This window comes from Vanessa atalanta, chromosome 27, assembly GCF_905147765.1.
Source record: "Vanessa atalanta chromosome 27, ilVanAtal1.2, whole genome shotgun sequence".
Classification (NCBI taxonomy): domain Eukaryota; kingdom Metazoa; phylum Arthropoda; class Insecta; order Lepidoptera; family Nymphalidae; genus Vanessa; species Vanessa atalanta.
Window position 1 is genome coordinate 4719509 of NC_061897.1, and position 12548 is coordinate 4732056.

Genomic DNA, 12548 nt, shown 5'->3' on the forward strand with positions numbered 1-12548 from the left:
AGCCATCCTAGAGGTGCGAGCAATATTCAACGCAAGACCGCACCTGTGTTTTGTACAGCAGGAGCAGTTGTTGTGGCGTGAAAAAACGCCTCACGTTGTTCAGGACCGAGAGTTTCCGCGAAGCTGTTTTGATAACAGCCTCGATATAATCCCTTGGATTAAAGTCATAGCGAACGTCGATACCTAGTACGGCAATTTGGCTTCGTTTCACTAGCGTAGTGCCACTGAGGGAAGGAACAAGAGAAAATGGTGACTTTTTCGTTTATTTAGATGTTCAAATCAAATCAATTTTATTCAAGTAAGTTTCACAGTGAAGCGTTTTTGAATCGTCGATATATAAATACTACCACCGTTTCGGAAAGCTGCCACCAGCGAGAAGAAACGGCAAGAAACTCGAATGTTAATATACATACACTAAGTATCGATTTGCACGCAACAACACTACCGGCTACATCGAATGTGTTAGGTTTCAATTTGTAAACTTTCTTAAGTTTCAGAGATTGTTTCGCGAAATTTTGTCACTTGTGTCGCGAGTTAGCCAAAGCACACTTACGATAGTAATAGTGTTAAAAAAAATTGTGTCATTTAAATAATGAGGTTGGACTTAGTAAGACTACTTTTGTTACATTGGGACCAAAAAAAGTACTTCAACAACAGAAGACGATCGGCAACTATCAAATATAAGGGACATTATTTATTTCGTGTACATACCTAAAACTACTTTAAATTAAAGTAAAATAGAAAAGTTCCATCATTCCAATGGAAGTAGGAAAAAAGATAAACAAACTATAGATTTACATATTTCATTCGATTTGCTAATAACTCAGGTATTTTGTGCACTACTAAGAGTTTATGATTAATACAGTGTAAATTCCATGTAACGTCATATCTAACTTTCTAAAAAATCCGTTCTTTTATTTAAAATTTTGGATTTGCTTGCATGTGTAGACTGTTGTTTTTAGGAGTCATGTCATCTATATGTTATCATATTCTTAGTGGCCCACAAACTGTCATTATTTAGTATTTATTTATTTATTAATTACAAGTATAAAATAACTTTTATACATAATTAATAATAATCTTAACAATAAAACATTACAGAAATAAAATTTGGTAATGAAAGCACTGAGTTCAGGGTTTTTAGATTTATTGATTCTATAAATCTTGTTGTCATGTTGCCTATTGTCAAAGTACTTAAACGGAGTGATTCGAATTTCTATTCTCTTTGCTTGATAATTCTGTCAAAAGTCAGATTGTTATCATTGATGTTTTGTTATTAAATAACAAATTGAATATTTTACTTGTTTTCTTTGTTATACGTTTCATTGGTAGTATATTTTACGCTCAACTAGTGTTTATAGACACGCAATAAGTGAAAAGAAGAACAAATAAAAATAATTTTGATGAGCAAAGAAACAAACGAAAAATAAAAAGCATTAAATTAAGATATTATTTTTATTGACCTTAGAGTACCATAAGGAAATCAATATCTAAAAAGAAACTAAAAAAAAACAGTGTTTTTGTTTTTTTTTAATATTATTCCTTAGCCAATTTTATCACAATGCCGAAACATCGTAAAAATCAAAACTGGAAATCACGTAATCAAATAGATGGCTTTCAGATACGCTATTATGATACTGAACCATTCAACTGTGGTCAAAATTTTGATTATTCCCAATATTACAATGATCCCATCCCAATTCAATTGCCTTCATGTGTAGTCAAAGATAAAAAAGTTAATAAAAATGTCGAAGTAAAAATGACACCAGAAAACAATAATGAACTAAGGACAATAAAAAGGGAAGATTTATATAGAAGTCCTGAAGTGCAGTCATATATGCATAATAATAGGTACTTATTAATCAAAGATATTGTATAGTATAGTTGTATATGATTATTATTTACGTTTTTTGCAAAATAATAACGATTTAAATGAAAAAGAATGTCTGACAAATTTTCAGATTCCTCAGTTATAAATTAAGTAATTTAAAAAACGATATGAAGTATTGGAGAAAAGAAGAAGATATGCCTGTCCCTCCAGAAGTGCCGGAGAAAGGGAAGTCAAGAAGAAAGCATAATAAAAAAAAGAATGAATTTGAAAAGAAATTAAATAAAATGCTTGCAAAACCAGCTGAGATAAGCAAGGGTAAAAGGTAAAAATAATATTATTATTAATTAATTTTATATATTGACAGATGTTAAGAAATTAATTTCTTGGTGGTAGGGCTTTGTGCAAGCCCGTCTGGGTAGGTACCACCCACTCATCAGATATTCTAGCGCCTAATAACAGTACACTGTATTGTTGTGTTCCGGTTAGAAGGGTGAGTGAGCCAGTGTAATCACAGGCACAAGGGACATAACATCTTAGTTCCCAAGGTTCGTGGAGCGTAGGTGATGTAAGGAATGGTTAATATTTCTTACAGCGCCTTTGTCTATGGGCTGTGGTGACCACTTACCATTAGGTGGCCCATATGCACGTCCTCCAACCAAAGCCATAAAAAAAAATAATTAAAATGGTTATATCACATTGCTTAACTAATAAAGGAACTTCCATACCTTTACTTACCATAGGTGAATGTATATTTTTAACTACTTACTGAACTAGTGGTTCTTCTCAGCGGAATCAACTCCCTGAACTGATGGTAACTTTACAGATAGTTCAACTCTGTAACATGATGATTCAAAAGTGATTTTACAAACTTAGTATAATCAAGAATATTTTGTTTTGATTCAAATAAGTTACATGTGAAACTTAATCATAGATTCTGTCTAACACAACTGCAGACAAGCACTTTTCATTTGTTTAGTTTGTGTTGATAACTCATCTTGCGTTTTGGCATCAATTTAATATTCACAGTATAACAAAATTGAAAAGTCCAAGATAAAAATCAGAAACATTTATCCACCAACCTATATCCGAGCGGTGTAGTGAAAGCTCCAAGCCTTTTCCTCTTAGAGGAAGAGCCGGAGCCTAACAGTTATGTTTATTTCCTTTTTGTATCCTTTGTCAGTATGTTGGAAAAAATGGGATGGAAAGGCGGTGGCCTCGGTAAAGACGGAGCAGGAATATTGGAACCAATAATACCAAAAGCAACTTATGTAAGTGTTTATTTACTTAATAAAACATGATAATTATTTTCCTTGATTAAGTATGTACAGTATAGCTAGTGTACAAATAAGGGTGGAATGCTGACAAAAATAATTGATCTGTATATTGGAATCCGTGATAATATTGTTCATATATCCGTCTACAAAACCAAATTCCAAATTTCATATCTATAATGATGATGGTGTCCTGACCAATTTCGGTCACGTCGGCGAATCTCAGACGAGCCAACTAAGCAGGACATAATTACAGTGCGCAAGTGAGTGAGCTAACACAGGATCTCTATTCTCTCACCCTGATAATCCGATGGGCAAAATCGATACGAGCGGAAAGAGTTCAGGCGCGTGAGTGCACACACTTTCAACTTCGGCCTGTTGTCCAAACTTTGAGTTTTTCGACAGAAAGCCTGTGATTTGAAACCAGAATCTCGGGATCTGTGGCCAGTGACGGACTAACAGGGGGGGCTCGCTCCGGGTCCCCAGTCTTGGGGGGCCCCCAATGCATCCGCGTTATCCTGATCAAATAGTAAACAAGGCTTTAAAAATATGCTTAGTAGATCTAAACGCTACACTCTACTGACATCTAGACTTTTTACACATAAACATATATATATATATACATAAACACTTATTTACACGCAACTCTAAGCTGAATAAAAAGCTTGTAAAATTGCATTTTTTTTAAAGGAGGGCCTCATTCATCTTTCCGCCCCGGGCCTCTGACGGCCTTAGTCCGCCACTGTCAGTGGCCTCAAATCTAGATAACGAGGGATATGTATAAAATATCCCTAGTACAAAGCGATAAGGAATTCATTTAAAATCATTCACAGGCGACGAAGACGTTCGGTCTCGGTCACGTGACAGAACCGGAGCAGGTCGAAGAACGCGACGACGATCTGGAGTTCAATAACTATTTCCGAACGAATGTACTCTTACATATACTGGGATTCATTAAGAACGATCTGGAAGTGGATCTGTTGTTCGATGCCGCGTTGTGGAGGTGCGAGAGGAAACGGGTACATAACATCGTTCAGGAATTACGGAAATGTGAAATTGTCGAAGAGCTGGCGTACGATAATCCGATTGATACGGCAATAGCCGGTGATATTATAAGGGATAATATGTATTTGTTGGTCACGAAGAGCGCCGGGAAGGCCCCCAATCGGTGAGTTGATTTATTTTTGTGAGTTATTGTGAAATATTCGTGAAGACTGTCTACCAGTTTGGGATTTGTTAGAGGTTTAACTGTACGATCCAAGAGTTATATATGCTCGTTGCGTTGTTCATCTACTAATATCTTGTTAATAAATACACAGTAAAACCAAGACACTCAGTAGTTACTCTTTTCCAACATATAAAATACTGAGTTACGTTAGCTAAGTATAATTATATATGTATAGAATATATCCTGCCTGGATTTTAACAGTTATTGGCTCCATAGTGAAGACCATAGATTATTTAGATTTCGACCAATTACGTCACTTCATTTCAAGGTCAAATATGTTTATTTATATCTCCTTCCCTTTCTCTTGTATGTAATTGATAAAAATATTTCGATTTTAATACATTGTATATTCTTTCAGGCAATTATGTCTTTTCAAGGACGCGCCTGCGCATATTTACCTTATCGTACCGGATGATCTGAAAGACGTGGTAGTCGACGAAAAAAGCAACAAGAAATACGTTAAAATATCCAAAAAAGAATCTGAAATCGAACGATTCACGAAGCAAGTGAAAGCTCTCGAGGTTAAAAACGACGAAACAAATGCAAATCAACGGACGAAATCTGAAACAGATCCTCCGAGAAGCATCCTCGGGAAATTGGTAGATTATTTCAAAGAATTCTCGGAGAACACGAATTATACCGAATATAGATTGTTAGGGTCGTTCGATAACGACGAAGCGAATGCTATAAAGTTTTTTTTCGAAATATGTTCGAAAAGAGATACGGCGCGATGCGATGAGAGGGACGAATTGTTGGAGGCGCTGAATGATGCTCTTTTGCAGTTCGAAGTTAAAGAAGATCGGGACGGTCGACTTGTGTGAGTATTACTTTATTTCGTATTTAAACTTGGCGGTAAGGCTTTGTGCAGGCCCGTCTAGTTGAAACCCTTTATGTCAGGTTGGCCGAGTGGTCTAAGGCACCAGATTTAAGATAAAGAGTACCGCTGGTTTTTTAGTGGGTATTCCGGTGTACTAGGGCGCATTAGATCCTGGGCGAGTCCCACTTACCTTCCCACTTCACGTGGGGGAAACGCTTAATCCGTTTTTCCTGCGAGAAAAAAAAGGAATTCCCATCCAACTAATCAAATATCCTACCTCAAAACAGCAATACTTATTAGTATCGTGTTCCAGTTTGAAGGGCAAGTGAGCCATGTACTATGGTACCACCTGACGAGCTGGTCCATTTGCCAATCCGTCTACCTTTATGACACAAAAATGACTGCCTAGGTTGTCTAATGGTTAGCTTACAAGAGATCTCGACTTTGAAACCCCAGTTCTGGTAGACGAGAATTAAAGAAGTATCTTTGTTAAGAAATTTTTGTTTGGCCAAAGTTTGGGAATTTGCCGGTAGTCTTTGTGAGAACATCTACATAATAAGAGAGATGAAGAGAAGCAAGCTCAGCTTATATCTATAATATTGAATATTTAATTAAATTTTAATTTAAAAAAAAAATGCTTTTTTTTTTTTTCAGAATTTACAAGCACGAAAGGACCCATCAATTACAGCCACAGGAAAATATGTTTATTTAAAAATTAATTGTTAATTTTATCATTAGTATTAAATATTTATTTATACCGGTAAAGAAAATACGAACAGTGTCTACCAAGGAGTTTCTGGGTCACCACCTAAAAGTGGTGATCTATATATATTATAGAAATGGACAGGCCGGCTTAGAAAGAAATCCAGAATCCAACGATGATCAATTCTATTTTTTATAGTCTATCCCAATTCTGCCACACGTGTACTCCACCAACTCTCACTGGAACAGCGCGGTCGAATATGCTTCAAACCTTCTCCACAAAGGGAGAGGAGGCCTTAGCCAAGCAGTGGGAAATTTACAGGCTGCTAATGTAATGTAATGTTATGTAAATACGTCTTGCGTTATATTCGGTTTCGTTTCATCCCTATGTTGACTTACAGATTGTTGGATCGGTTGTCGTTTGAAGTTCTGTAGTGTGTAGGAGTAAATTATGCACAATATATCTGTGTTGCCTGGTGCTAAAAGGGCCGAAGTACCTTTTTGAGTAAAATGTAAAATTACTTTGTCACTTGCCAAAACATTAGAGGAAAAAATTGTGTTAAACTGCGTGAGGTTAACATTGCTAATAATATATGCAAAAAAAACATTTAACATATATAACAATTAACATTTGTACCCTACTCTCTGATTCAAAGTCAAAGTCAAAAATCTTTATTCAATATAGAAGTGTTTGCACTTGCTTATTGATTGTCAAAAATCTACCACCGGTTCGGAATTTAGCACCTCGGACCTGAGAAGAACCGGCGAAAGAAACTCAGCGGGATATATATATATATATTTTTTAACCATTTTCCATGTACAATGATAATTATATTTTAGTTATTTGAAACATTACACACAGTTTTTTCTGTAAACATTAAATTCTGATTACCAAAAGTAAGGAGTCTATATATTGGTCCTTTTAATATCAGACCACAGATATATAACTATGACTTTTTGTATCGCTCTCTATATATCTCAATAAATTTATACACATAAAACTCATCAAATCAGACTGGCAGATCCTGACATCTGATCTTGGAGCCATTCCAAACTTTAGATTTATATGATATATACTAGAATTAAAATTGCGAATGTTACTCATTCAAAGGCATAGGACTTTATACCCTACACTTAACGACCAGCCCGTAAAACGCGAGCGAAGTCGCGGACGACAATTATAGTATATACTACATGTGCCCGCGACTTCGTGCGCGTTGTTTGAATTTAAGTTATTTGGATGTTGTAGCGTGATTTTATTTGTATATTCTAAAATATAAGTAGCCTAAGTTACTCCTTATTACATCAGCTATCTGCCAGTGAAAGTCCCGTCGAAATCGGTTCAGCCGTTCCAGAGATAGCCGGAACAAACAGACCGACAGACAGACAAAAAATTGTAAAAAAATATTATTTTGGTATATGTACCGTGTATACAAACATATGCATTTAGTACAAAAGGGTTATTTTAATATTACAAACAGACACTCCAATTTTATTATATGTATAGATATGTAGATGTAGAAAGGTTTTGAGTATGGATGTGGATGGATATAGAGGTAGGGGACGACCCAAGAAACGATGGATGGATTGTGTGAAAGACGATATGGTTAGAAAGAATGTTACTTGTGAGATGACGTCTAACAGAGAAGTAAGAAAGAAGAAGACATGCTGCGCCGACCCCAAGTAAAATTGGGATAAGGGCAGGAGGATGATGTATAGATAAGTAGATCCATATGTATCCATGTTGGCCTTAGCCCAGCATTGGGAAATTACCGGGCTGTTAGTGTTGTAGGTCCATATAGATTATAGATGTGAATTCCATGTAAATAAACAGATAAAATATTGATAAAGAATTTTTATTTCGAATCTATATTCGACCATTTAACGTCCATACTCAGTATTGTTGTGTTCCGTTTTGATGGGTGAGTGAGCCAGTGCAGGCACAAGGGAAAACAACTTAGTTGCCAAGGTTGATGGCGCATTGCTGATATAACGAATGTAACTGTAAAGAAATAATAACACGTCAATAGTTTCTAAAGTTTATTGTTTTGACGTTCATTGTAAATTGAATCTTATTTTCTAATACATAAGATACATTTTCGTTACCAAAAAATCATTACTCAACATAAAATGAAGCTTTGAAATATTTATAGAAAATATTAAGAATTTTTTAAAAAGCTATTGTTTAACTAGATAAGTATTTGTTTATAACAGATTATATAAAATAAATATAAAGGTTTGAACACACCTTGCGACTAATAAGCGAAATAAATGTGGTCATCGTGCTTATTACTTAAAATTCTAATTATCAAAGACTTAACAAAGTCGTTTCGCTATTTATCGCACAGTGAGACAAATCCTTTTTAAATCATAAAATTTTGATGTTAATGATTTACGGGTTCCAACCTTTGACTTAACATCATGACTTATTAAAAAACTAAATATACTTCAAGTAAATAAAAACTAAACGATATGTAAAATGATATAAATAATAATCAATCAATTATACATCTATCTTAGAATTAAAATAAATTTTGATATTTTTTTATACATTTTAAAATTTGCCGCCAAATTTGACTTACTTTCAAATTAAAAAAAAAAAAACCAGTATCATACAATATCAGCAAACATCTCGATTACACGTATAAGCTGAGTATTAATAATTGTTAAATTATTAATACTTCATAACCTTTAAAGGCTCTGTACCATTGGTTAAATTTCATCTAAAATATAAATGGCGAATTAGAACGCATAAATAATGACTTCATTTTAATATTTTTAGTCAAAAACCATTCTCCGAACCGCTGGTAAGTATCAATTTAATTTATTCTTATAAAATGTGCTTGTAAGAAATTTGATAGACAATGGGAATTGTCAAATTAAATCAAACGCGCGCGATTGGTAGATCCGAATCGCGTTATATCGATCCAAGCACGCGATTGGTTGTTAAACTCATCTAATTTTTAACCTACCAATATTGTTTTGCTGATGATTTTAACACGATCAAGATGTTTGCAGATATCTGTAATATTGTAACATTAATACAAACTATGATGTTTAAACAAATCCATCCCGCTTGAAGCGCTGTAAGTCTTCTCTATATACATTGTTTGGTATCGTAAACTTCATAATTTGTTTTTAGAATCCAAATGACTGGCACAATAAATAATTGAATAAATAAAAATTTCGACTAAACTTTTAATGAATATATGCATATAATATTAATAATCATTTCCATATCATTACAGTTTAATCAATAAAAATTCGTTAAAATAAAATGCGTGTAAATATACCTTTATTCACTAAGTAAATATTAAAAAAAAAAAACTGCGTTTCAAAACTTCATATTCATTACCATAGGCATACAATTAAACATTAAAAAATGACATTTGTAATTTCGCGCCTTTTTTCACATTTTACTTTCGAAACGCAGTACGAGTTATATTTGTAATAACGACTTCATATAAATATGTTTTTAGAATTGAACTGGAAATATTAATCCGTTACAATCATAGCAAATTGACATTACAAACAATATTTTTTTATCTACTTTTTCAAATACATTTAACAAATTACAAAAAAAAAAAAAATACTAGCAAGAATGTGTTATGAAAGATAGGGTTGACACCGACGGAGACTTTAATTAATATTTTTACTAAAATTCTTTCTTGTTTTTTCAAACTTAAATAAAAAAACACTTGACGTAACTTGTTAAACGTACATTGACAACCCTATTTGTGATATCTATTATTTACGCAAATGATTTTTCTTTATAATTCTGAAACTTATTCTAGAAAAGCGATGGTGAACGATGGCGTTCCAATGAAATTAATCATTACAATCTGAGTATTGTGAGTGGCAAGTTATATTTCAACGACTACATTAAATGTAAAATTTTGTCTTCCTGAGATCGAAACTTGCGCCAAAATCCACCAATCGAAATAAAAAAACAATATGGCAAAATAACTAAGTGCCATAAAATTATCTGGGCTGGTGGACTAAAGTAGAACGTAATTTTCAAATGTCACTTGACCAGAAATTAATCTCTCAAATTCTAAATAAATCTACTATATAGAGCAGTTAGTTGAATCTTGTTTCTGATACTTTTTTTATGTCATTTAGGTATTCCATTTTTTTTATTGGCAACACTTAATAAGAAGAGCAGAGCTCACCAGGCCAGATATTTTTCTTGGCAGTCGATTCGTATGGAAATAATGTCTTTTCAATATCTAGTAAATAAAAGCAGTCTATATGAATATCACTTATAATAGATATGGCTTCGCTACGTTAATTTAACTACTTCTAAACGAACATGAATATTTTACGAAAAATTTCAACTTTATTATAAACGGAATGAGACTTTATCGCATTGGAAATAGAGTTTATGTTTCGTTTTGTTGTTTATTTTTTAGGTAATGTCCTGATCGACTATTATATTATTCCAAAATTTCAAGTTAATACTAGTATAGTATACTAGTATAGTATTAACTTGAAATTTGGGAAGTGCTGTTAATAATATTCATGTCATTTAAAAAGGACATTATACCCCCCCCCCCAAACCATCCAATTATTTCATTCGAAGTATTTTTTCAAACACACAAATATTAAAATAGTCATTAATTAATTGTGACTCAGCTAAACAGAGTTGTTCTTTTGCCACAGAACATTTATACGTAAATTAATTGTCGTTGATTTTCACGTGGTTTCAATTTGTTCAGTTCTGAGGTGTATGTATTTCATTTTTGGGAGTATATTAAGAGTTTTATTCTAAAATGAATCTTGTTCTATATTTAAATTGAAATATAAATGGAACATTGAAATAAAACTAGTTTTTAACGGATTTAATCGCGTATATTAATTATTTTAACATCGTGGGATGTTAAAATAATTAATATACGCGATTATTTTAACATCGTGGGATGTTAAAATAATTAATATACGCGATTAAATCCGTTAAAAACTAGTTTTATTTCAATGTGTAATAATCGCGAAAATCTAAGACAACATTATATAAATGGAACAGTTGAAATTTTTCGTAAAAATAAATTCATTATACAAAATAATTACAACCATGTCTCCCAACAGTCACGATATGTTCAGCCTTAACAAACGATACCCACTAAAATCAAATATTTATTCCATTAATTACAATTTATTAATCTTATTTGACAATTCCAAGAGAATTTGTAAATGATAGTATTAAAAAAAAAAAAAAACTCAAAATTTTAAATTCCTTTGAAATTATCGTGCAAATTCTCTTGAAAATAAACGCTTTTTTACGTTAGGTTTATTGTTTACTTATTCATGTTTATTCGTTTCATTAATATTGGTTTATTTAACAGGAAAATTATCAGAAAATTACGATTCACCAATCGAAGATCGAAAATAATTTTAAGTAGTATAAAGTTGAATTATCACACCACTATAAACTTGTTGGCATACTTGGCTCAAATCTTGGAACAAAATTTGAAACAAATTAGTTGAAAACGAGTATCTACCGAGTTGCTTGTCGGTTCTTGTCAGAAGAATCTGCACTGTAAACCGGTAAGAGCTTTATATACTATTGTGTTATATGACAATTCAAGAGTGCTTTTATCAGCTCAATATAAAGAATATTTTGATTTTTGATAACCTCCTATCATATTGACTTATGTCATTTAATACGGAACGCTCATTGGTGGCTTATTGCGTCATCCGGTGCCATCGACCAATCAGATCAAAGTGAAATCACATCAAACGTTGTAAAAACAAATCGTTCTTCAAAATGGCCGCCATAGGAAATTTAGCTTTTGACATAAATATATAGTTTTTTTAACGATTTTCGATTTAGCGAATATTGTTTATATATTAGTATTAATATTTTTCAACTTAATATAAATAAAACGACATTTTTCCTGGAATATAAATTTACCTACACTCTCGATCAAATCTTATACAATTTTTACTGAAACGAATCACACATTACCGACTGCTTTTGGCGATTTCTTTACAAGACGCAGTCATTTACTTACATTTTAAACATCCCACACCACAATCAAACATTTATTATTATTAATAATCATTTTATAACTTTTTTTTTTAACTACTTTTAATTACACTGACTATATTTATTGTGATGTTAATTTACAAAATTTATACTTGGATGTTTCCGTTCATAGATTTAAATGTTATAACATAAATATCAAAGTATCTGTGGTTTGTTTTGCTGACGGTCACGTTGTACCATCAACATAAATCGTATCAGATTTATTTTTTTACAAAAAAAAAGACATTGCAATACGTAACGAACTAAGTAATAGTTATATAATACAAATCGAAACAAAACATTGGATTTTTATTGAAACTGATAAAAAAACATTTTAAAAAAAGATTTAAATTTCATTTAAGTTTATTTAAACTCGGAGTTTTCAAATATGTTATTGTAAATGCTAAACTGACCCAACTGAATACACCCAAGAGTCTTAACACCATACTAACACATTTTTCTTTAGCAAAACCACAATATACATGATAAAACATTAAAAAAAATTACACACCAAATAATTTAATATAAATATATTCCATTCAATTTTCGTTTGAAACCCTTTTGTTAATGTCAAGTGAATTTGGTCCAAAAACAGCTTTTATAATTTTTTTTTAAATGTAACTACAGTTCAGAAATACTTTACAGATAATAAATACAAAAATGTTATGTAAATA

At 32.3% G+C, this 12548-nt stretch overlaps 1 protein-coding gene across 1 annotated transcript; it reads left to right on the top strand.

Moving 5' to 3' along the window:
* The first annotated feature begins 1260 nt into the window (after positions 1–1260).
* LOC125074233 lies at positions 1261–6382 on the top strand. Its single transcript, XM_047685510.1, has 6 exons — positions 1261–1851; positions 1962–2153; positions 3012–3099; positions 3936–4270; positions 4689–5147; positions 5802–6382. Exons 1-6 carry the CDS (start codon positions 1562–1564, stop codon positions 5857–5859), a joined length of 1422 nt encoding a protein of 473 aa, XP_047541466.1. The 5' UTR covers positions 1261–1561; the 3' UTR covers positions 5860–6382.
* Positions 6383–12548: the final 6166 nt, after the last annotated feature.

Excerpts from the sequence above, each read along its gene's own strand:
- LOC125074233 (XM_047685510.1), top strand. The coding sequence starts at position 1,562 with ATGCCGAAACATCGTAAAAATCAAAACTGGAAATCACGTAATCAAATA. Across the intron at positions 2,154-3,011 it reads GAGATAAGCAAGGGTAAAAG|TATGTTGGAAAAAATGGGAT; the intron begins GTAAAAATAATA and ends ATCCTTTGTCAG. Across the intron at positions 4,271-4,688 it reads GCCGGGAAGGCCCCCAATCG|GCAATTATGTCTTTTCAAGG; the intron begins GTGAGTTGATTT and ends ATATTCTTTCAG.